Source organism: Gekko japonicus, unplaced genomic scaffold (genome assembly GCF_001447785.1).
Source record: "Gekko japonicus isolate JY-2015 unplaced genomic scaffold, Gekko_japonicus_V1.1 scaffold596, whole genome shotgun sequence".
NCBI classification, from domain to species: Eukaryota; Metazoa; Chordata; class Lepidosauria; order Squamata; family Gekkonidae; genus Gekko; species Gekko japonicus.
The window spans coordinates 547,927-572,479 of NW_015174859.1; the positions used below are offsets into that span (position 1 = coordinate 547,927).

The window sequence follows — 24,553 nt, forward strand, 5'->3', positions numbered from 1 at the left end:
CGCCGTCTCTCCTCAAGATGGCCGGGGTGGGGCTTTGCTTCCCCCTCCCCCTCCCCCTTCCGCTTCCATGCCTGTTTCCCTCTTGGCTCTCTGAGGGTGTGGGTCTCCCTTCCTGTGATGGGCTTCTTAAGGACTGGAGCAGGAGTGTGGCCGAAAGATGCTAAGCCGGACAGAGCGGAGGCTTTCTGAAGAAGGCCCCCGGCGGCTGTGGCCTCCCCCGAAAGGCATGAGAGAGGGGACCGGCCGGCTTCCTTTGAGGCTCCCTCCTCCAACCTCACTGGCTGCTCCCGTGAGGCTTCTGGTCTTGCCCACCCCGGCTGCACTTTTCCAGCTCTTCTGTCGGCTCCCGGCGTTCGCCGGAGCAGGCCCTTTGCCCTCCCCCCCGCCTGCAGATGCTCAGAGCCGGGCTTGACTCTGTTCATGGTGCAAGGGAGAGCCCGGGGTGGAGGGGCGAAGAAAACAAGTTGGACTTAGATACTGATGAAATATTTTTATTAAAAACTGATTTATAAAACTACGGCTGCCTCTTTTGCCTTCTTCCCCCTGCGCATGCCCAGAGTGTCAGGCTGGGGTCAGCCAGGGCTGGACTAGTGGCTCCCTGTTCCTGGGATGCCCCCTTGAGGTCCGTGTTGGCCGTCCACATGCCCTGCGAGAGCTTGGCTGCAGCAGAGCCAGCAAGGGGGCCCTGGGCCAGCCTAGGAGCCCCACCCCAAGTGAGTCCCTGGCAGAAGCCAAACGAGCACTGGGTGTGGCAGGAGGAGGAGGAGGAAGGCAGCCCAGGGCCACAGTCTCCATCCCCGCTGCAGCTCCAGGGCTGGTTGCAGCCAGAAGCCGACTCATCGTGGGTCTTCTCTCGGCAGCACAGATTCCGCGCCTTCTTCCCCTGGCCCTAGGGCCCGAGCGTGGCTGGAGGAGAGAGGCGCCTCTCTCTCTTACACCAGGGAGTGTGAGCTCCGGAGGGGCAAGGTCTCCTTGGAGGTCTTTAGGGAGACAGTGGAGCTCTTCCGTCGGTGGAAGAGGCGGGCCCTCACCTTGGCCCGGAACTCTTCCGAGACGTAGTAGTAGACGAAGGGGTCGGCGCAGCTGTTGCACGTGGTGAGGGCCAGGCTGACGATGTAGGCCACGTAGAGGGCCCCCTGGTGCTGGGAGCAGGAGTGAGCGTAGTGGAGGAGCAGCAGGACGTTGCTGGGGGTGTAGAAGGCCACCACGGTGGAGAGGACCAGCACCGTCAGTTTGATGGCGGTCGCGTACTTCTCCCCGCTGCCCAGCAGGACCCTAAGCATCGCGCTGGAGCTGAGCACCATGGTGAGCAGAGGGGCGAGGAAACCGCAGGCCACGAGGCAGAGGAAGTAGTAGTAATTGTACCCAGCCTCCTGAACGTGGGGCAGGACGTCGTGGCAGACCGTGAGCACGGTTCCGTTTAGTGGGAACGATTGGCGGCGGAGGGTCAGGGGCACCACGAAGAGGACGGCTGCCACCCAGACGACAGAGCAGGTGCCCGTGGCGACGGCCAGGCTGCGGCAGGAGCGGGCGAAGAACGGGTGGGCGATGCCCAGGTAGCGGTCCACGCTGATGCACGCCAGCAGGAGCATCGAGCCGTACATGTTCCCGTAGAAGGCCGCGGTGGTGAAGCGGCACATCCCCTCGCCAAAGGGCCAGTGGTTGCCCAGGAAGTAGTAGGCGATCTTGAAAGGGAGGAGGAGCCCCAGCAGGAGGTCGACCGCGGCCAGGTTCATCAGGAAGATGGTGGAGGGCAGCTTCTCCACGTGGGTGGCCAGCACCCAGAGCGCCAGCCCGTTCAGGGGCAGCCCCACCAGGAAGACGGCCGTGTAGGCGGAGGGCAGGAGGAGGGTGATGAGCAGGCTGCTGAGCTGAAGGCGGGACGCGGCGGGGATGGTCAGGAAGAGAGTGCCGTTGTGCCACACTTCCTGCCCCGGGATGGCACGTGGGCACAGCCCGTTGGAAAGGTGGGGCTGCCCGTCGTCGGTGCTGTTGGGCTCGTAGTCTGGCGACAGGAGGAGACTGGTTAGTGAGAGGCAGGGGGGGAATGCCTGATGTTCCCTAACATGCTGGGCCTTCACTGGGGCCCCCTCCCCCCCCACACTCCCCTCTTGTGGCATGCTTTTTAAAAGCTAAAGCTGGTCGGGACCAATGCTCCCTCTAGGCTGTGGAGTCCTGTGAGCAAGAGTTCTACTTTGTGGGCTACTGGCATTAAAGTGGTGAGTGAGCGGTTTGGCTGCTGCATGAATCGGTTTGCTCTGGAGCCCTCCTTCCTGAGCTCTAAGACAAAAATGTGTGAGCTGGAGGCTAAAAAACTGTGAGCTAGCTCACGCTAACTCAGCTTAGAGGGAACACAGGTCGTGATGCTTTGAAGTGCTGCTCAGGGGGCAGCGGAGTGAGCTGCCCTCCCCACCTGTGGGCACCGCTCCCCCCCCCCCCCGCTGGATTTATTTGTGTTCTTTCTGGTTTGCCTTTCTCAACGGGCCCCGAGGCAGATCAGAAAACAACACAGGAGGATCAGGGGCGGAGAACCAAGCAGAAACCTGAAGCACGGCATTACGTTCTCACACGACACGTTAAACGGTGCCAAATTATGCCGTAGGCTGCTTATCGCAGTCTGTAGGCAGCCGCATAGGCCACAGTCCTTAACAATTTATCCAAATGACTTTTTATGAATCGTTTTGCACAGTGCAGCCCTGTCGCCTTTGGAGAAAAAGCCCTCCCGAATAGTTCAGTTTTGCGTCGCTTGTGGAAGCAGGAGAGAGGGAGCTGCTGGTCTTCTCCAAGGCAGCGGGCATCCTCACTCACTCTGCACGCGGCCTCTGTAGGGGAGGGTCCCATGAGACAGGCTCATTATGGGTCCACAGAGAGCTCCAGCTGCCCGCCTTGCCCACATGGACTAAGGTTTGGCTGGCTTGTAAGCATCGAAGCAGCTGCCGCTTCCGGGGTTCTCTCCTCTGCGCGTCAGGAAGGCCCCCCCCCCCCAAGTCGCCGCTTACCGTCATAGTCCACGGCCGCCAGGGCCAGCTTCCACAAGCACCCGAGAAGAAGCAGGCAAAAGCGGGGGCCCCATGTGCAGCCTGCCATTCTGCTCCGGGACTACGGAGTGGTTTGGCTCCCAGTGTCATTTCCTGCTTCAGCCTCTTAACTCCAGGAAACACCAAGGACCACCCCCAACCACCACCACCCCACACTTCAGAAGGGGAGGGTGGCTCTGGCTATTTTTTCCCCTTGACGTGGAAGAACGAGTGACGGTGCAGAGGAAGTGTCACTTGCGGACAGGCTGGGCTCTTTGCCTTCCCCTCCTCTGGCTGCAGTCTCGGTGTGGGTGTTCCTGAGATATCCCCCCCCCCAGGACCAACGCAGGCCAGTTATGAACAGGTGGGCAGCATCCTCATGGACCAGGGAGAGGGAGCAGCCAAGCAGCAGGGGGCGGGGTTGGACCCGTAAGAAGACAGGCCCACAGGCAGTGTTCCCTCTATGCTAAGCTAGTGTGACCCAGCTCACAGTTTTTTAGACTCTGGCTCACACATTTTTGTCTTAGCTCAGGAAGGAGGGCTCCAGAGCAACCTAATTTATGCAGCAGCCAAATCGCTCGCTCGCAACTTTAATGCCGGTAGCTCACAAGGTAGAATTTTTGCCTGCGAGACTCCACAGCTTAGAGGGAGGATCGCTCCAGAGCAAACTAATTTACGCAGCAGCCAAATCGCTCGCTCGCAACTTTAATGCCGGTAGCTCACAAGGTGGAATTTTTGCTCACAAGACTCCACAGCTTAGAGGGAGGATAGCTCCAGAGCAAACTAATTTATGCAGCAGCCAAATCGCTCGCTCGCAACTTTAATGCTGGTAGCTCACAAGGTTTTTTTGCTTGCAAGGCTCCACAGCTTAGAGGGACCATTGCAGCACAGGCCTTCTTTAAAGGGGGGGGGGGTTGCTGCTTCAAGTGTGTTGTGGAGAATGCCCCCCCAGAAGCGCACCTGCATGGAATTTCCAAGGCAGGGTCAGAGGCTGAGGCTGAATCTCTTCCTATGCTGGATGGTTCAGCCCTGAGCTCTTCCTGCACTGGGGGAGGGGAAGCGGCCACAAAACCCTGATAACAGCCAGGAAATGGCTTCAAGGGGGGAGGAAGGAACTCAGGATGTTCCCTTGGAGACAGCATGGTCTTTCTGGTCTCTTGCTCAACTCCTCTCTGTAGGTGTTTTAAAAGTGCCCCAGTATCCTTGCTCCATACAAATTCAATGAGCCACACTCACTCTGTGCCGTCATAATTAGTCGATGTTCACTTTTAACCACCCCAGAAAAATCACCCCAGGGATTACAAAACATGCAGTAGCAGACTAGGCTACTGACATTACGTATATCCCCATCTGTGTACATGTGCATGCACCCGCGCACACACCAGATGAGAAAAGGTCTCGGGCTTTTTACCACATCTGCCAAAAATATTTATTTATTTACGTTATATATTGTCCGCCTTTCTCACGGGGACTCAAGGCGGATTACAGGGCGTGAGCCAGCACCATCGGCAAGATGGGACATTCAACCATCAAATGCATTAGGATTGGAGAAGTCTGGAACCACCAGAAAGAAACGGAAGCGCAGCATAAGAATTCACAGGACACATTAAGCAGTACAGAAATTACATTATAGGATCCTACATACAATAAGCTGTACGCAGCGGTATAAAGTCCCTAATCACTGATCCAAACAAGTTTGTAAAACAATTTGGTGCAGGGCAACCCTATGAACTGTGTGGAAAAGCCCTCTCGAAGGGTTCAGTTTTGCCTAGGCTGAGGAAGGCCAGGAAGCGGGGGGGGGGGGGGGCAGGCCCCATCCCACCATGCAGGAGCCACAGGGGAGAAGGGGCATGGGCGGGCAGGCGCTGGTTGGTTTTGTCCATTTGCTGGTTGCCAGCTGCTGAAGCCCCTGCTGACCTGCGTGCTGCTGGCAGGACGGCTCATAGGGAGAGAAGCCGGCCTGTAAATGAGAGGGGCCAAGGCCGTGAAGAGCTTTGCATGTGGATCGGCAATATCTTAAACGGAGCTTGGTAACAATGGAGTTGTCTGGAGAATGGGAGTAATTTGTATGCTCCATCTGGCTACTGCTAATGGTCGATCCGCAGCATTCTGGACTCTGGAGTTTCTGAGTTCATTTTGAGGAGAGACCAATGAACAGTGTGTGATACAGTAGTCTCGATGTCGGGTCGTTTCGTAGAAAAAGAGCTAGGGAAATCATTAGCATAACTCATTAGCATATGCCACACCCCCTGACATCACCGGAAGTGTGTCATAAGGCCACACCCCCTGACATCACCAGAAGTGTGTCATTAGGCCACACACCCCACCGCCGCCGCCAGCCTTGCAGGTCCACTGCCGAGCCCCATGAGGGGCCTGGCATCCCTCTTCTCCTGCCTCCTCCTGGCTGAATGAGGGCTGGAAGTGGGGCGGCCGGAAGCAGGGGGTGGGGCTTCATCATGTGCCCCACCCCCCCGTACCTCACCCGGGGGAACTGCAATCCCCTGTGATCCCCCCCCCCCTGAAATGACCTCTGCTCGATGTTACTGTGGCATGGATCCCGGTAGCCAGGTCAGCTGCGTAAAAGTACAGGGCCATCTTACGGCTTAGGCTGAGTGGGTAGAAAGCCTTTTTTTTTTTGCCGCTGCATTGACTTGCTTCTCCAGTAATAAAGCTGGACCCAATATGACCCCAGGGCTTTTAACTGAGTCAGCAAGGGTCAGCTGAACTCCATCAACAGTGAGGGGAACAATGTCCTTCAAGGCCTCTGCCTTCCCAACCAGCATTACTTCCATCTTGTCAGGATTCAGCTTCAATTTGTTCACTTTTTAAGCCAGACAGGTTTCCCACAAGCTGCCGCTCCACCCTCACTCTTCCATAGCCTGGCCTGAAACCAGACTGAAGAAGGGCCCAGAGCAGATGAATTAGTCAAGTAGACCTGGAGTTGGTTTGCTACTGCTCTCTCACACACTTTGCCTGGATAGGGTAGATGTGAAACCGTGAGATAATTGGCTGCTTCATTTTCTATAGGAATGGTTTTTAAGTAGCAGCAGACCAGCCGCTTCTTTGAGGGTCTGAGGGAAGGCGCCCTGAGTTAGTGACTCAGTTCGTTAAGGGTGTGTTGATGTGGTCCTTGCATGATGTTAGCAGTCAGGAGGGGGCAAGGATCCAGAGTACAAGTAGTGGCCTTCACAGATCCTAGGATCTTGTCCACAGCCATCATGGAAGGTGGGTCAAAAAGATCCATAAGTGGCCCAGGTGGTATATTAGGGCTTACTTCTGGTGTAAGGTAAAGATTTCCCTTGCTCAAAAGCCAGCCGAATCCGACTCTAGGGTTGCGGTGCTCATCTCCATTTCCAAGCCGAAGAGCCAGCGCTGTCCAAAGACGTTTCCGTGGTCATGTGGCCTGCATGACTAAACGCCAAGGCACTCGGAACGCAGTTACCTTCCCACCGAAGTGGTACCTATTTATCTACTTGCAATTTCTTGCTTTCAAACTGCTGGATTGGCAGGAGCTGGAACCAGAGACAGGAGCTCACTCCGTCATGCGGCACTCGGATCTCGAACTGCTGAACTACCGACCTTCCACAGCCTGCAGTCCTTCTGGTGTACCTATGTTATAACTGACACTCAGATTCTTGGTATTCTATCGGAGAAAAACTTGGCAAAAATATCACAGCTAGTTGTTCCTGGGACATTAGAGACTCAGATTTGGGCAGCAGCAGTTGGGGTAACTTCCTTATGATAAGTCAGACACACTAACTGACATTATAAAGTTCTTACGGCCAATATGAAACAAGACTTTATATATTCAGGTGGGTCACCGTGCTGCTCTGAAGCAACAGAACAAAGTTAGAATCCAGGGGCACCAGTCTGGGTAGAGGCTTTCATGTGCAGGTGCACATGCATGCACACGAAAGTTTGTACCCTGAATTAAACTTTATTGGAGTTAAAGGTGCCACTGGACTCAAACGTTGTTCTATAAATTCTCATGCCAGTTTGGTGTAGTGGTTAAGTGCACGGACTCTAATCTGGGAGATCCGGGTTTGATTCCCCACTCCTCCACTTGCACCTGCTGGATGACCTTGGGCAAGCCATAGTTCTGACAAGAGCTGTTCTTGAAAAAGAGCAGTTTCTGTCAGAGCTCTCTCGGCCCCACCCACCTCACAGGGTGTCTGTTGTGGGGAGGGGAAGGGAAAAGGAGCTTGTAAGCCCCTCTGAGACTCCCTTGGGTAGTGAAGGGCGGGGTATAAATCCAATCTCTTCTTCTACTTAGGACACCTTTATCCTGCTCTTTCTGCCAGCAGCTCCAGGCAACACATGTCTGGCTCTCCCTCCCATTTCATCCTCCCTTGTAACCATCACACCACACGGGCTCTCTCCAATATATTAACTGCCCCATGTTTTCCCCATTTGTTTTCATATACCCATTGATCTTTGCTGATCAGTCCAAAAACCCAGGGTTTTTTTAAATGTTAAAAAACAAGAAGAAAAAAACCCCTCTAAAGCATACCGGATATTTCTTGATAAGCCTATATCTGCACGTTAAATCAAGCAATCTACTGCTGCTTTGAAAAGTAACAAAGCTCTAGGTCCAGGAAGGGGCACCCATTAGTCCTTCTGACTTCTATCTTACATGCTCAGTTTATTCCATCAGGAATAAGTACTAAAACGTCGACAGCTGCAAATAATATTCTATCAGCATTTCCAGTTTGTATGAGAAAATTGAGAGTCTAAGTTCATTATATCTAATTCTGCAGCAGGCAGGCCTTAGAAAGGAGGTGTCTCCCCACAGATGGCCAAAAAGGGCATTCTGGCACATAAAGAAGCTCTATGAGCTGATGGCTGTAATAAGAGGGAGAGAAAAAAGCCACCTGGATCCAGCCCAACAGTAGATTTGTACACGGGATGCAGGGAAAAGGGAGGAAGAGAGAAAATAGTGTGGGAAAGGCGTCCAGAGGGGGAAATTAGATGCTCTTTGCATGTCCCTTTCTTGTCTCTCCTGAATGTTAATTTACAGGACTGGCATCCATTTTAATGTATGGATGAGATGTCAAATTATTACATATGTCCTGCAAGGGAGCTTGGAATAGCAGAGACATGCTTCTTTGCAACTGCAAACTAGTGGCACCCGGGTCACTGCATTCTACATCACTGATACTTTAAAAACAATTGATAGGATTGAGATTTAAATCTGGCTTGATAGAAAGGTGAGTAGAATCATGCCTAATCTAAAGGAAGGCATGATGGCTAGTTTAGGACTTGGGGAGGACTTTTGTCATTGGGTAAACTTCTAAAGCTACTGGGTACTAATGAATGGTCCCTGCAGGGCTGGGCGTGCTTGGAAAGATTTGCCAGGGCTGCCTGCTCCCCCCACCCCGGCCGATTGATTGGCTCTTGAAGGGGAGGACAGCCCAGTGGCTAGTCCAACAGCTCATTCCCTTTGTACCAAGTAATCTGGCAGTGTACCAAGTAATGTTGCTATTTCCTCTTTGCAGGAGCCTTGGTTAAATAATTTTGGTGTACTTCCTGGATTTGGTAAAACAACCCTCACACACACCCAAAAGAATATATTTCCCACCAGGGCTCTTTTTGTAGAAAAAGCCCAGCAGGAACTCATTAGCATAATAGGCCACACCCAACAGCAAAATTCATTAGCATATTAGGCCACACCCCTGACAGTACTGCTCGTTAGCACATTAGGCCACACCCCCATGTTACCAGAAGTGTGGTCATCCAGCCACACCCACCTTTTGCTTCTTATTCTGTTTACCTTGTTTGTTGTCAAAACCCAGGGCCTTTTTTCGTAGCAGGAACTCCTTTGCATGTTAGGCCACACACCCCTAATGTAGCCAACCCTAATGAGTTTCTGCTGTTGGGTGTGGCCTATTATGCTAATGAGTTCCTGCTGGGCATGGCTAACTCAGGAGCCAGCCGGAACTCCGTTCCTGTGCATTCCTGCCCAAAAATAGCCCTGTTTCCCACCATTTCTGTCGTGCTCTTCTCCGTGCCCATAAATGTGGATTCACAAGTCAAGAGAGAATTTTGCAGCTTGCAGGTTGTAGTGCTTCAGGAAAGGTGGAGAGACACAGTTTTGGAAAGGTGAACTTTTTGGGATAGACGTCCCTCTTTGAATGTAGGTTTGGTTCGAAAAGGAGGACGATGTTTGGTATAGTCAGTGACCTGTGGAAATAGGCTGGAACTGCTGGGGACAGCTCTACTCATTCCATCCTCCATTGTCAGCCGTTTTCAGTTCACCAGCCCCAAGGGCCAGAGGAACAGGGGATCGAGGGGCGTGGCTGGAAGGCTGGCTTGGTCGAAATCTGTGATTTCACGGACAGTCGTTCCACCTTGATTTGTGTCTCCTCTCTGTACAGCGTGCGGCCTGGGGGGAAAATCCTCTTTGTGCCAGTCTCTTCAGACAGAAAGCTGCAGAAAGTCAGAGGTCCATGCCCAACGACCCAGCAGGCCTTTGGTTCCTTCTGCCCCAGCCATAGCCCAGCCACGTTAGCCCTGGACACAGGGACGTCCCCCTTGGAGGGCAGGTCAGGCTAACTTGAGCAACTGCTGGAGAGCATGACGAGGACAGACACGTGCAAGGAAGCCGCTTTTCGTCCCAAAGGGGCCAAACCAGTTCAGATCAAAGCACAACAATGCCAAGCCTCATGTTCCAGAATGGGCATTGGGGGGCGGGTGTTTGAAGGTGGCAAATTCCCAGGGGCTTGCAAAGCCCGGTAATGACAGACACAGACACGGTTTCCCCCCTCCCTGCAGCAGGCCGGGGGGGGGGTGAGTGCAGCTGCTGCCAGAAGCCGTGGAAGAGAGCCTGCTGGCCACTGATGTGCGGTGCAAGCCAAGGGGAGACGGAGGGGCGCGGCCACAAAGCGTGGTGGTGGTGGAGGGACCAACCACTTATTTCTACTTCCTTGCTTTATTTATATCCTCCCTTCCTCCCCAGCGGGGACCCAAAGCAGCTCACGTGGTTCGGGCTTTCCTCCTCTTTATCCTCACAATGAGAACTCAGTTAGGCGGAGAGGGTGTGCCTGGCCCAAGGTCACCCAGCAAGTGGGGAGGAAGCCCTAGATCTTAGTCCCACGCTAACCACTACCCCGCAGTGCCTCTCTGGCCAAGGAGACATGGCCTCCCTTGACATCCTTCTGCCGGCTTCTGGTCCTGTTGATGGTGAGGCGAGATTAGGGGGGAATGAATGCAGCCAAATGCAGGCGTGGGGAACGAGAGTGTTCTTCAGTGCTACACTGACGGGAGAGGGTTTCCCCCTGGGCTACAGCCAGTGGCTCTGCTGGTGGGAGGGGAGGGGCTATTCTTTCCTAAGGAGTGTTTGCCAAGGCGCTTTCTGCTCAGGGACCGGACTTCGGAGCGGCCTTCACAAAGGATTCTGCTCCCCTCTCCCCAGTGGCTTCCAGTGCAGACAGGCAAACTTGCGTTAGAGACGTTTTTTGATCCGAGCCAGCAGCCTGGGCCGTAGAGGAGGGAGAGATGCTCTCTCAAGTGCCTCGGGCAGTGTGCAAGGGAGGGCCACCCCCCCACACACTAGTCTCCATGAATCCCCGGGGATCTGCAAGAGGACCAGAAGGCAGTTCAAGGCGGCCTCAATGGCAACGGCCTTGCTGACAGAGGTCGGCTCCCCTTTGCGCGTCAGAGCCCAGCTGGCTCCCTGTGGACTCTTCCAGCGAAAGGAATTCTCTGAACAGCACCAGACTCAGAGCCAGATGCAGAAGCACCACAGCAGGCAGGACCGGCTGTGACGCCCCCCCACCCACCACAAGAGCCCCAATTCAGCCTGCTGCAGAATTCCCACGTCCACTCCTCGGGTCGTACGTCTGCCACCGGGCAGAGTGCCAGAGGGCTCCCCGCCTGCAAAAGCTCTACGGCTCCATTGCTGAGCTGGTGTAAGTCTCCAATTCACCTCCAGTGGAAGGATCCAGGTGGTTCGCGGGTGCCGGAGAGAGCCTCCCCCCCCCCAACCCCGAGAAAGAAGCCGAATGCTGGCTGCGTTGGTGCTGCCCGAGTGAAGCCAGGGCGCTTGGACGGCTGACAGACCGGCCTCCTGCGAGCTTGCCCCAGGGGCCACGATGTCAACTGTACAGCTGATCTAAAGCCAATTCATAACGTGACAAAGACAGACAGGAGTCGCCCTGTTTCAAAATGAATATTTTATTTTACTTGATGTGCAAATAAATATTTTTTTTAAAAAAAGAAACTACATTCAGACGAGTTGGCCAAGCAAAGACAAGCATCCCCCCCCCCCAAGCCAGAGATCCTCCAGAAAAGGGAAGAACCGCCTCCTGTTCTCCAGCCGTGGCCCTCCCAGCTACCGCATCTGGGATGAGGCAGCCACATGCTTACTTGATCCACTCAAGATTATAAATTAATCTGGATATAAAATTAAGGACACGTAACAATGGCCCAAAGTACACTTCTAAAAGAGAGGGGAAGGGGTGGGGAGGGGAGTGGCGTGGGGTGGAACAGGAGAAGAGGACAGGAGTCACAAACCTCACAATGCCCCCCCCCCAAACCGCAAAACACAAGCCAAGCCACAAGCTAGCATGAAGTCCTTGGTGGTAAACGAGAATTTGGCACCGCTGGTTCTCTCTGCTTGGGAAATGGAGGAAGAGGCAGGAGGGGGAGGGGGCGGGTCCACGATGTGCACAGCACGGGGTCTAACCTCCGTCAGGTGTTGGACGCCTTCCCCTTCGTTCCCCGGGCAGGGAAAATGGAGTTCTACTGCTCCCCCCCCCCGCCCCGTATGCAAGTGCCGACAAGCACCACGAGCTCCTTCTCTGCTGAGTAGGGGGAGGCCGGTGGCTGCTGCTGACGAGGATTGAGCTTCTCCCATGGACTATCTTACAGAACGAAGCTCTCACTGTGCAAGGACTACCTCCCCCCCCTGCCCCGCCCCATCACAAACTGGGTGGGCAATAGTGGGGGACCAGCCCTGCTCTCTGAAGATTCCGGCATCACTGAGACGCTGGTCCCGTCTTTCCCCCTGGCAGGGGATCCTCTCGTGCTGCCTTAATAAACTTTGAAAAAGAGGCACGGGGGGGGGGGGGGAACGGGGGGGGGGGCGGCTACCGGAGTGTTGAGGGGATCCACCAGGCCCTTTGAAACCCACTGAGCACATCGTATTTGCACCAGCAATCGGGAAAAGAGGGTCAGCAGCCCCACCAGGTTGCAAGCCGATCCCGACCTTCTCCGAGCCCTGACAGAACAGCACCCTCCTCCCTTTGTGCAAACACCGCAGGGCTGGCGGTTCACCAGTTGTCCTATGACGTGGAACAGCTGCCGGAATTACACGGAAGCAGAGGCCACGGACCAGAGCCAGGGAAAGACAGGGGAAAGGGCCCTCACGGCAGCCTCACACGGGCCCACGGCGCTGGAGCGGCAGGCCCTTGCCAGAGGCCCGGTAACCTTAGCCCACAGGCCAGAAACAGACTTTCTGGCTTGGCTCTGTGCCTCCGGCCCCCAGTTTGCTCAACACACACTCCGGCCCCCTTTCCTCCAGCCAAAAGACTCTCTGGCAGGTTCGAACGCCCTCTCAGCACACACTGCTGACTAGCCCCAGTTTGCACAGGGGCTCCAGTTCCGCCCAGCCAGGGCAAATCTCGTCTGTGCCGCGTGGGGGAAAAAAACATGCCTTCCTTGTCCCCAACTCTCATATAACCCAAAGGAAAATGCTGGCCAGAGAAATACCAGGGATACATACACGGCGCCCACGCGGGTCCCAGAGGCCTGGCAGTCAGGGAGAGGCTGGCTGGCGGCTGTACTGCACCCGGTAGCGGTTGACCGGAACCCCGTGGATGCTCGTGGTCTCACAGGTGGTCTTGCAAGGCACCAAGTCCTCGTCCTCGTCCCCCATCAGCCAGTCCTGGACCAGCTCCGCGGCCTCCGCAGTCACGTGCCTCCCCAGCCAGCGCTGGTGCCACTCCTCAAAGTGCCGGTGGTGCCGCAGCAAGACGAGGGGCTGTGCCTGCAAGGCAGACGGGGAGAAGAGGGGTCAGGCCGGCCGGGGCAGCCCTCTGCCAGGGGAAAGGGCCTCAACCCCAAGACGCACCCGACTGGCCCGGGACAGGGCCCCCCGGCGGTACATGTAGTCCTCCGCGTTCGTGACAAACAGCATCTTGTGGGTGTTCAGCTTGAACTTGCAGTCCACGTTGCAGGCACTCTCCACCCCAATCAGCTGCTTCCAAGAGCTCTTGGCTTTGTTGCGCCAGGCCTGGACCTGCTGGCACTGCCAGCGACGGAACTTCCGAAGGTTCCTGAGGCGAGGAGAGGCAAACGTCAGCCTGGAGCGGTTAGCCAGGAAGACCGGCACCAGAAGCGACCCGCAGAAAACCCTCCCAGGAGATCAGCATCTGCCACTATGGTTGATTCAGGAGCCCTGCCCCCTGCCCCCCACCCCCGTCGCTGCCTTCTGTCCACCAGAGAGACAATCCTGCCTCAATTTCACCCACAAGGCAGCAGCCCCCCTGCCAAGCCAAGCCAAGCCAAGCAGCAGCTAAGAAAGGAGTCAGATCTTAGCTGCAGGGCAGGGCTTGTTTGGGGAAGATCCATCCACAGCCGCCCGGGGGAGGCGTAAGAGTAGGACAGACGGGTGAAGAGATGCTCTCTCTGTGCCCCCCTCAGTGCACGCACCTTTGCAGGAAGACGGGTTTCAAAACGAAGCCTTCATTCTGACCGCTCAGGGCGCCCTCCACCCCCATGTACTGCTCCACGTAGTTAGCCAAGTGCTGGAGGAGATGCAGGGGGAGGGGTCAAATTCTTTGCTTCCTGGAAGGAGCCTGATAAGGCACCAACATTTGCAAACCCCGCCCCCCGCCCCCCCCCGGTATGGGCATGGCGGAAATTAACCTGGACCTCCACCGGGTCTTCAGTCTGGGTCTCTTCTGTGTCCAGCAGTTCAATGGTCATGATCACCTGGTCCTTCCTCTGAAGGAACATCACCTGCCACAAAAAGAAAACATCCATTAGCACCGGCAGGCGTGCATGACGGAGCCCCGGGCAACCCCTGAGCTCTGGAGGCCACCAGCCAAACAACCAGGGCGGCGCCAGCCACCACCCACTCTCAGTCACGTTCACAGCTGCAGGCGGGGGGAGAAGGGGCGGGTCACCCAAAGGAACTGCTCGGAGGACACAGCCAACGATATGACCTAAGTATTACTATTACGATTAGTATTATATGGCATTGTGTGTAGGATAGCCAGGAGATCCGAAGATTGTCCGGCAGCCAGAAGTTCTAGCTCTTTTAGCACTATACACCCATAGGTGGCGAGCAAGACTTGTTTTTAAGGCAAGAGACGTTTCAGAGGCAGTTGGCCATTGCCTGCCTCTGCGTCGCGACCCTGATATTCCTTGGAGGTTGCCCTTCCAAATACCAGCCAAGGCTGACCCTGCTTAGCTTCTAAGATCCGATGGGATCGGAGTCGCCTGGGCCATCCGGGTTCAGGGCATGACCTAAGGAAGTGGAGGAGAAGGCGGGCTCTGCACCTTGAAGCAGTTCTCATCCGTCATGTAGCGCTCGGCCTTCCACTGGTAGCTCGTCTCCTTGGCCGCCCGCACGCACTGCGAGGACAGGTTGCCCCCGGCTGCGCCCCGCTTCCGCTCACTAAGGTACAGCTCCACCACCTTGAGGCAGACATCATCGCTAACCAAATGATGCAGCTGAGAAGAAACAGGGGAAAGTGACCATGACCCAACGGCTGGAGGCCTTCATCCACTAATAAGCCGCTTGGACCCCGTGGTTCTGCTCTGCTAGGAACAGCACCCCCTTAACACAGGTGCCTTGCAAGTGGCCTGCAGGACCCCCACCCCCCCAAATGCTGCCCAGGCAAGTCCGACAGAAGGCGGAACAGCTCAGAATGGCCCAGGTAGGCGGCTACCGAGGTCTAGCCCTCCGGGGTCCCATCGGCAGACCACAACCCATGCCAAGATGCAGACCAAAGACCAGACAAGCCGATTCCTGCTTCTGGTCTCTCTCCTGAAGAAGAGCATGTGCCCCACTCGCTGTGGTCCCCGCCTGCCCCAAAGCAACAGGCAGGGAGACCTGGCCTGGCCTCATCTTCCACAGGAGGCGAGCACCAGAGCACCTGCCCGCCCACCCGGCTGCCATTACCTGCCGAACGATGTTCTGCACCAGCTTGTCCATGGTGAAGCCAATGTAGGCGTGGATGGTGAACATCTCCCTCAAGGTGTCCTCGTACTGGGTGGGGTCAATGTTGCCGTCCAGCAGATTCCTCACCAAGTCCAGGAATGCTGGGTAATATTCCTCCAGCTCCACCTCGCCTAGGCAGGAAGAGACACTGTGATCCACGGAACCAGGGGTCCACCCCCGGGGGAGTGGGGGGGGCGAGCTTGTCAGGGACAAAAGAAGAGAAGAACTCCCAAAGGACAGCTCACCCCAAGAGCTCTTCTGCCCATCAAGTGGAGACTGGCAGACGCCCCAGCACCCTTGCGTCAGCAGCAACCACTGGCGTGCCCCGCCTGACCCGTTCATGCCCCACATCTTCTGCCTCTGCCCATCCCCCCCAGCCTGATGTCTCCCCCTGCCCCATAAACAACCCTGACAGCATTTCACACACACACCCCCAAGGCAGTCCAAGATGCCTCCCCACTTCACTGGCTTCCCCCTGCCTTCACACAGTTAGGGTGGAATCAAGAGGTAAAGGGGGCCGGGGGGCGGCGGCAGATGGACAGCAGCTGCCTCGGTCCCCTTGACCCACCTGCCTCTCGGCTTTGCTCTTCGACACCAAGGCTGAAAAGCTGAAACACTCAGGAAAGGAAATTCTGCATCAGAAGCTGGATGATGCCGTTTGCCACACAAACAAACCGGACTCCAGGAAAGATTTGGGGGGAACGGGGCGAGAGGGACACACACGCACACACACAAAGGTTTTCCATAAGAGGATCTAAGTTTCCAAATTCGGATGCTCGAGACCGAGAGGCACCAACCAGAAAGCCTTCAGAGCTGAGAGGAGGACCTCATGTCGCCCACCAAGCAATGTTCCCTCTAAGCCGTGGAGCCTTGTGAACAAAAATTCTCCTTTGTGAGCTACTGGCATGAAAGCTGTGAGCCAGCGATTTGGCTACTGCATAAATTAGTGTGCTCTGGAGTCGTCCCTTCCTCAGCTCAGACAAAAGTGTGTGAACCGGAGGCTAAAAAACTGAGCTCGCTCACGCTAACTCGGCTTAGAGGGAGCACTGCCGCCAAGTCTCTACTACAGGTCCTGGGGCAACGTAAACAGCTCTCCCCATCCCCCCCCCCCCAGGGCGCCCCGAGCCCCCAGAGCTGCACGAGCGGCTTACTTGGCTGCTTCAGCCTCAGCTCCAGGGCGGGGTCGCTTGAGCGCTCCTTCCGGCCTTCGCAAAGGAGCTTCTCCTTCTCCTTCTCCGTCCGGTAATCCAGAAGCTGCTTCTGCGCCTGGCGGTAAATCTTGAGCAGCCTGGCACACAGCGTCTGGTGGAGGCGGAGGAAGAAGTACCAGTTGTTGTTGGCAAAGAAGAGCGTGTAGACGTCATCCAGCGAGCGATGGGGCCCCAGGGGGCGGGGAGGGGCCCCCTTGGCGCTGGCAGGGCTCGTGGGCGGCCCCGGTGGGGGGTTCCTCTTGCGCAGCTCATGGCCTCCTTCCGGGGCAGGCGGCTTCTCCTCCAGGGGGCTGGGAGGGGGCCCCGGGACAGGCCTCTTCCGCAGCTCATGCGCCTCCACGGCGGGCGCCTTGCTCTCCAGGGGGCTGGGCTGGGGGCCCGTGGCGTTCCGCTTCCGCAAGTCACGCGTGTCCAGAGGGGCGGCCTTGAGGCCGCCCTTCTCCTCACTGGGGAGCTCTTCTGGAACAGGGTGCTCGGGCAGCTGTGAGAAAAACAGGTCAGGAACAAAGCGCTGGACAATCTGCCGGATGGTGGCCTGGTCCTCCTTCTGGATGGTCGGCTGCCGTTTCACGTAGTAGGTGATGAGGGAAGCCGCGTCGCCCAGGATCTGCTTGTCCTCGTAGACAAAGATGAGGTGCGGCTCGTTCATTGCTCCCCTTCCCTCGGAGTGCTGCTCCTGGTGCTGAAGAGGAGGCCCGAAAGAGCAGAGGTCAACAGCTGCCCTCCCCGCCTGCCGCAACGGACTCAAATCCCCCCCCCAGTGCAACCACACGCAGACACACACCTCGTCGTAGACGCTCTCGATCTCGTTGAGCAGGCTCTTGGAGCGCAGGGCCTTCGTGTCGTTCTGCTTGAAGTTCACGGCCTGGTGGTCGAGGGACTTCAGGTAGGCCTTCTCATACTGCTCCCGCCAGATCTTGTTGAAGCCTTGCTGGGCCTCGCGCCACTCGTCCTCCTTGGCCTTCAGCCTGCAACAGAGCATGGAAAGCCCCAAGGAGGAAAAGCCAGGCCACGGCCGGAGAAAAACACGGCCTGAGACCAGACAGGAGAACTAGAAGTGTAACGTTTCCACAAATTTTGAAAGCCATGAAAAACATGCAGGGTTTGGGGGTTTTTTTCCAGAAAAACACCAGAAATATTGGGAATAATTGAAATACATGCAACGCTTACTGTCCTGTCAAACCTAAGCCAATTTTATTGCTTCAACAACATAAAATGCATCATAACTTACTTAGTATACAAAATTGAAATACTGGACATACCATGGAATTTAAGTTAGAAATGCCTCAATTTTCTACAAGCAAAACTGCAAATATATCCAAGACGACAGAGAAATCTGCACACTGATTTACTCTGTTACCTTAGTGAAACTAGCGACTTAATAGCTAATCTGTGGGTATGGGTCACAGTGGTCTGAGGGAAAGATAAAAAGGTCAACCACTAGGGTGGAATCAGGTCTAAGAACAGCAAAGCATGCAACAGTAGAAAAACAATGAAAGCCCTGCACACTCTCCTCATGAAGATTTGGTATCTGTTTAGGTTTGGAACCGCATCTTGGATTTAAGAGCAGTCTATGACTACAAGCATGCTCATCTAAAAGAAAATATTTCATGGGAGGATTTTTTTTCAGGACTCCCCCAAATTTCCAAAATTTCTGTGTATCCCCCGCCCCCGCCCAGTCTGGGCCTTCACATCTCTCTGTGTAACACAAATTCCGTTGACATCCGAGGTTTTATTTTTAAATACCTGGCCAAAAGATAAGCTACGGTGGAAGTCATGTTGGATGCAGCGAAAACTGCAATTGCATCATACTGGAAGGATAATAAAGCACCCAGTATTGAGGCGTGGTTTAAGAAATTATGGAGCCATTACTTAATGGATGCAGTCACAAATACACTAAATTTCCTGTCTCAGAAGCCGACACTAACAATATTCACAGACAAATGGTACCCAGTGCTTGACTACTTGTCTCAACAACAATTTATCTCTTCCGAATGGACCCAGTACCACAAATGGATTTAAAGTCAAAATGTTTGTATTACCGACTAGGAATTCTTTTCCTTTCTGTTCCTTTTTTGCTTTATTTGTTTGTTTATTTTTGTTCTAGCTTAATATATATAAAAGGGGGGGGGAAATGGTTATGTTACATTGGACAGATTGAAAACATCCCCCAAAAATGAAAACATGTACTGTATGTACAAGAGCTGTAATGATATAGCTTACACATTGTGTTATATTCACTTTTAAGCAGTTATGTAACCATTTGTTGTATCAATGTTATCACTATTTACAAAAACCAATAAAAATATAAAATAAACCCTATAGTATGCAACAGATTATGAGGGACCTGTTTATATGCCCCCCCCCGCACCAAAGGAAGAACGACGGAAGCAGTGCCCCATCAAGACAGATGACTCCGGAAGCTCAGGCACCTGGGCCCAAGACAAGCAGAACCCAACGACAGCCCCCGGATTTCACGAAAGGGAGAGCCAAGGACCCGGTTACCTCTTCAGGACGACAGGGACTGCAGTAAGAGGGTTCTTCTTCAGGCTCTCAATGATCTCTGGGGCTTTGTCACCATAGATGCGGTAGATGGCCCGGCGCTGGATCACCTCTGAAGTGCCACCCAGACAGTCATCCAGCCGGAACTTCTCCTGGTCGTCTGGCGACATGCGGGACAGTTTTTTCTGCACACTTTCCAGCACCCGGATGGTGGCCAGGTTGGTCTCCAGGACCACGTCCAGCTGTGGAAAGTGAATCATGAGAGGCGGGAAAGGCGAGCAGGAGCGGCCGGTCAGAGAGCCTCTGATGACCCCAACTCCCCGGACGGTGGGGTCAAGGGCGCGCGATGAAGCCGTCTTTTTCCCAGATGCTTAAGCAGCACTGATCTGATCGGGATGGTGGGAAGAAGTTGGCTCACCACCAGCCGCCTCCTACAGGCCAGACTTTGGGGACAGCAAGGATGCCAGTCAAACCGAAGCACAGAACTGAAGAGCTCGCTTCGGATCATTCCCCGTTCCAAAAGGCACTGGGTGGGGGAAAGGGAAGAGGCTGCCCCCATTGTACCTCAAACCGCTCGTCCTCACAGCGGTGCAGCTGCTCTTCATAGGGTGTCTTCTTGGAGCTCACAAAAGTGGAATCCTCAGACCAGGAGGGGAACGAGACCCACGTGTCGTTCAGCACCTGTAGAGCCGAGAACCAGCAGCTTCTGACCTGACTTCTCCTGGGGCAAACCCCACGGCTAGCTGCTCTCCCACGATCCGAGACACGGCTAGCCACCCTCAGGCAGTGGAAGTGGCCCGGCGGTGGTGGGGAGCGCAGGCCAGTCACGGCCTTGTGGCATTTTCGAGGCAGGAGACCAACCAAAGTGGTTTGCCGCTCCCGGCCTCCTCACAAGAACCCTGGTCTTCCTTGGGGGCCAGCCAGGATCGATCCCGCTGAGCTGCCAAGATCTGACGAGACGGGGCCGGCCTGGGCCACCTACCTCCTTGCAGATGGCCGTCCTGCCGCTGCACTTGGGCTGCTGGTAGGTCTTGGGGAGGGCCCGGTAGCTGGAGCCGATGCGCTTGCAGGAGGCGTAGTCAATCTCCCGGCACATCCCGTCCCCAGAGCGGTCACTCAGCGGGGAGGCAAAGGAGAGCTCTTTCACACCCAGGAAGGACTTGAACTGGGCAAAGAGTTCAGGGAATTTCCTAAAAAGGAAAAGAAAAAAAAAAGGAAACTTTATTCTGCACAAGGATCCAGTGGCATAGTTCTGCCAGAGCTGTTCTTGAAAAAAGAGCAGTTTCTGTCAGAGCTCTCTCAGCCCCACCTGCCTCACAGGGTGTCTGTTGTGAGGAGAGGAAGGGAAAGGAGCTTGTAAGCCGCTCTGAGACTCCGTTGGGTAGTGAAGGGGGTGGGGTATAAATCCAACCTCTTCTTCTTCTTCTAGGTAACAGCCTGCTTTGCCAGAGTGCCAGCGCTAAGCACCCATCAGTCGTGAAGATTACGGGGGGACACAGCCAACAAAACAATCCCATCCATCCCGTTTTATCTCAGGGTGGTGAAGCCATCCCCTCCCTGTTTTATCTTCACAACTCCTCTGTGAGGGGAAGTATTTTATTTATTTAGAACAGTCTCAAGTCGCCTTTCCATCCAGTTTAGGGTGCCCAGGGTGGTGAACGATAAAAGATGATCCAAGTCACCATGGCTGAAGTGCGTGGCTGCAGAAGGAATCAAACCGGAGTCTCCTGTTCCAACCACTAGGGAACACTGCAACTCATACTCCTTGATGTTCTCACTGGCCAGACCCTTTCCTCCTTTTTGACTGGATCAATAACAATCCCCTGCTGCAATCTGGAGCTGCTTTCGCTACTAATCAAAGGCTATCTTCTCCCAAAGGAGACTGCATACAGGACCTTTATTGTGGTGGCACCCCAACTTTAGAATATCCTCCCCACAGAAAGTTGCCTGGTGCCATGGCTGCTGATGCCAGGCAACAATATTTTTACTTTGCCGGTCCTTTAAGAAGAGGAGATTGGATTTATACCCCGCCCTTCACTCAGAGCAGGTCACGCTCTCCTTCCCTTCCCCTCCCCACAACAGACACCCTGTGAGGTAGGTGGAACTGAGAGAGCTCTGACTGAGAACTGCTCTTGAGAGAACAGCTCTGAGAGAACTGTGGCTTGGCCAAGGTCACCCAGCAGTTGCATGTGGAGGAGTGGGGAATCAAACCCAGATTGTAGTCTGCGCTCTTAACCACTACACCAAACTGGCTCCCACCCCATCCCACCCCGGCTTTTATTTCTGAAATTTTTCATGATTGTTCTTGCCTTTGTTGTATGTGTTGTCAGTTCTGAGAACTTGGGCCAAATTTTCTATTGGTTTTATTCATCAATAGCAACTAGCTATTTTCTACTACTATTTTTAATTGTTACTTTGTTTAATTGTTATTATTCTATTATTTTAATTACTACCACTTGGACAGTAATTGTACTGAGTAGGATGAATTTACAGCACCTGGTGTGATGTGGTTCATGCGGTTGCGAAGAGTCAGACTCAACTGTGCGAATGAACAACACAGCACCCACACACACACTTGTTTACCCCTGTGTAGAGAGCTCTCAGACAAAAGCCGTTAGAAGCCACAGAACAGAGGGCAAGGATCAAGTGGGGGCAGAAACGTGACCTGTTCACCTACAGAGGACTTTCCACACACTGAGGAAGCCCTCCCACTGTCTGGCCCAAAGAGAGATCTTTTCGAGAGGTCTGAGTCTATCTGAAGGGAAGCACAGCCCTTGCCAAACTTAACAGACATCTTGCCAGCTGAAGAAAAAGAATTTGCAAAAAGTCTTCTTACCCCAGAAAAGGGGTGACCAGCTGCAGAAGTTCAGAGCCCGACACCAGCTCTTGGTTGAAGAGAGCGATGCAGCGGAGGAAGTTCTCATAGACCTCCTGGCTCTTGAGGACTCTGCGCACCTGCCGACAAGACCAGAAAGTACGTGGCACCTTTGCCTGGTTAGGGGGCGGTGCAAACCTGTGCCCAGGAAGACTTGTTCCTCCACACACCCTGCCTTTTGCACTAGTGGTGGTGGCCACAGCTAGGGAGCCCACCAGGCCCAGCCAGGCCCAACAATCTTGGATCCCTTTGGCCTGCAGGAGTTCCAGCCAGGACTGGTGGCTCCATGCCCAGCAGCCTCTTCCTGGGTGTTCCCTACTTCCTGTTGAGCCCCCCCCCCCAGGCCTGCTTCTGCTTGGGGCTCCTTTCTGGCCAAATCCCTCTGCACCCCCAGGTAGTCCCTACACTACACAAGCCCAGATACCATCGCTACCCCCTTGAGGGATGTATGCAGCCTAAACAGCCCAGCTACTATTCACACTGGCAAGACCGCATCTTGCAAAACCAGCCGGGGGGCCCTTTAAAGTCAACCCAGATACCCCACTCTATTTTCCCCACAACAAGCAAACGTGCGTGGGTCTTATGGCTGGCTTTTTAATGGTTTTGTTCATTTTAACAATACTTTTGATGCTATTTTTATATTTGTTACTGTATTTTACTTCGTGAACGTCCGTGAGCAGGTCTTTAGAAAGCATAGAAACGTTCTAAATAAGTAAGAGAAAATAAGCTCCCTGCAGCTCCTGACCCGCTCCAGCTTCACATCCAAAGCATCACTGAAGGGCTCTCGAGCAGCTCCCTTTGGGTTCGTATCTTGCAGCAGCAACAGGGCTAGCAGTGAAATATTTCCCAGTCTACTGATGGTGCTGTTCTTTTGAGATGTTGCCATACACACCAATGCTTTGGGACTGCCTGGTACTAAGATGCCTGCTATGGATGGCATGGAGTCAGCCACTGCTAAGCCAGTGGGTCCGCGTGAAGCTGCCTTCCATCAGATGAGACTGCTGGGGTCTCTCCAGCACCCTGCTGTCTGTTCTGCCTCGCAGTGGCTCCCTGGGGTCGCAGGGAGAAGGGTCTTTTCTGACACCTCTGCCTGGAGACGCTGAAGGGGGCTGGGTGGGCTGCACCACAGATATTCTCTGCATGCAGATGAGGTGCTCTGCCACTAAGCCACGGGACATCCCCAAATGTTTATGAATACTGGAAGCAGCCCTGCCTTCCAGGCCAGTGGTCCATGCAAGCCCAGTGCTATTCAGCTCTGGCCCTGGTTCTTTCCCAACACCTGCCGCCAGAAGTCCTTTCACAGGGGACCAAACCGTCACCTTGCAAAGCAGTTGCTCTGCCGCTGAGCAAAGAAGTTGCCTTCTATAGCGGAACTGCCCTGATTGGTCAGTGGAAACGGTTCATAAATGATCTCAAACTGAGGGGGGTGGGGGGAGTTTCAGCAATGTAGTGGCCATGTTTACCAAATTATTCTGGTGGGTGAAAATCAAGTTGGGTTGCGAAGAGCTCTAGAAGGATCTCACTAAGTTGAGTGAGCCAACAACGTGGCAAATGAAGCTCAGTGCGTCAGCCGATGCACACTGGAACAAAAAATCCTGACTTCAGATATGGGGATGGGATCTGAACTGGCAGAAATGTCAACTTGGTGTGTCATTATGGTGACAAAAGTCAAACTCCGTACTGGGGTTTACTAGGAAAGGGACTGAAAGTAAAACTGGTGACTGTGTCTCAAAAGAGAATGCAAAGCTGGAAAAAGTACAGGAAAGGGCAACCAAGATGTGGGCTGAAGCAACTTTATAACACTGAAAGACTGAAGAGTCTGGAACTATTCTGTTTAGGGAAAAGACGGCTGAGTGGGGAGAGGACAGAGAGCTCTAAAATTCTGCACGAGGTAGAGAAAGCGGACAGAACTACTTCTTCTTCTCTTATAAATGCACTGGAGGAATTTGATGGGCAACAAATACTGGATGGACCAAAAAACGCTTCTTTACACAAGTAATCAAATTATGGAACTGGCTGCCAGTACAGGTTGCGTCGGCCACGAGCACAGATGCTTCAAAAGGGGATTAGACAGATGCATGGAGGAGAGGCCCATCAGTAGCTACTAACCACAGTGAGTAAAGGGAGCTTTTATATACAAAAGTAGTCAGCCTGTGAACGCCAGTGCTGGGAAGCAGGAGGAGGAAAAAACCTCAGCTTCTACGTGGTTTATTGGTCCTCCAGAACTAGTTGACTACTGGATGGAACAGGATGCTGGACTAGATGGACCACTAGGGCTCTTGTATTCTTAAGTTAAGAAAATAAGCCATCATCTTTATCTGGACATGCCAAGGACTGAACCAGGGACATTCAGCTTCCAAAGCAGGTGCTCTGCCAGTAAGCTGCAATCCCCTTGTCCCCTCTCACGCCTGACCAGCAGACCTTGTCAAAGAAGGAGAACTCCTGCAGAGTCCCGTATTTTCCCACGGTTGCAACTGACGGGTCCTTAGTCCCTCGCAGCTTCATCTTCTTCTGTGGAGAGAAAGACAGTGCCTGTCTCAGCATTCTCTTTATGCTTCAACTTCTTAATGTTTTGTGTTCTACACAACCTGCAAAGGCAATGGACTACATCGACTTCCCTCCCCAAAAACGCCAAAGCAGCTCCTTGCTAGGCAATTGTGCCCCCCCCCACTGCTCCCTTCCAAATCCAACACAAAAGGGGGCCACGAACGGTAACATTTTCCAGTCCAGATACTTTATGAATTCTCTTGCCTACCCCACCCCAGAATGTCAAGGGCATTCT

General features: G+C 54.1%; 2 protein-coding genes across 2 annotated transcripts in view; both read right to left on the reverse strand.

Annotated features, from left to right (window-relative positions):
- Positions 1-754: 754 nt before the first annotated feature.
- On the reverse strand, positions 755-3,087 carry F2RL3 (coagulation factor II (thrombin) receptor-like 3). The gene is made up of 2 exons (XM_015424646.1): positions 3,000-3,087; positions 755-2,005 (listed from the first exon to the last, which is right to left on the reverse strand). The coding sequence occupies exons 1-2, from the start codon at positions 3,085-3,087 to the stop codon at positions 933-935; spliced, it is 1,161 nt and encodes a 386-aa protein (XP_015280132.1). The 3' UTR covers positions 755-932.
- Positions 3,088-12,099: 9,012 nt separating this feature from the next.
- Positions 12,100-24,553, reverse strand: part of LOC107121681 (NACHT domain- and WD repeat-containing protein 1-like) — a 48,087-nt gene continuing 35,633 nt past the window's right edge. The window contains exons 29-41 of the mRNA XM_015424648.1: positions 24,193-24,282; positions 21,733-21,851; positions 19,879-20,086; positions 19,461-19,577; positions 18,900-19,138; positions 17,179-17,362; positions 16,335-17,076; positions 15,145-15,314; positions 14,520-14,693; positions 13,884-13,976; positions 13,668-13,762; positions 13,087-13,291; positions 12,100-13,002 (exon numbers count right to left, since the gene is read on the reverse strand). Coding sequence (XP_015280134.1) covers positions 12,772-13,002; positions 13,087-13,291; positions 13,668-13,762; positions 13,884-13,976; positions 14,520-14,693; positions 15,145-15,314; positions 16,335-17,076; positions 17,179-17,362; positions 18,900-19,138; positions 19,461-19,577; positions 19,879-20,086; positions 21,733-21,851; positions 24,193-24,282 — 2,667 coding nt within the window. The 3' untranslated portion in view covers positions 12,100-12,771. The remainder of the gene's footprint in view (positions 13,003-13,086; positions 13,292-13,667; positions 13,763-13,883; positions 13,977-14,519; positions 14,694-15,144; positions 15,315-16,334; positions 17,077-17,178; positions 17,363-18,899; positions 19,139-19,460; positions 19,578-19,878; positions 20,087-21,732; positions 21,852-24,192; positions 24,283-24,553) is intronic.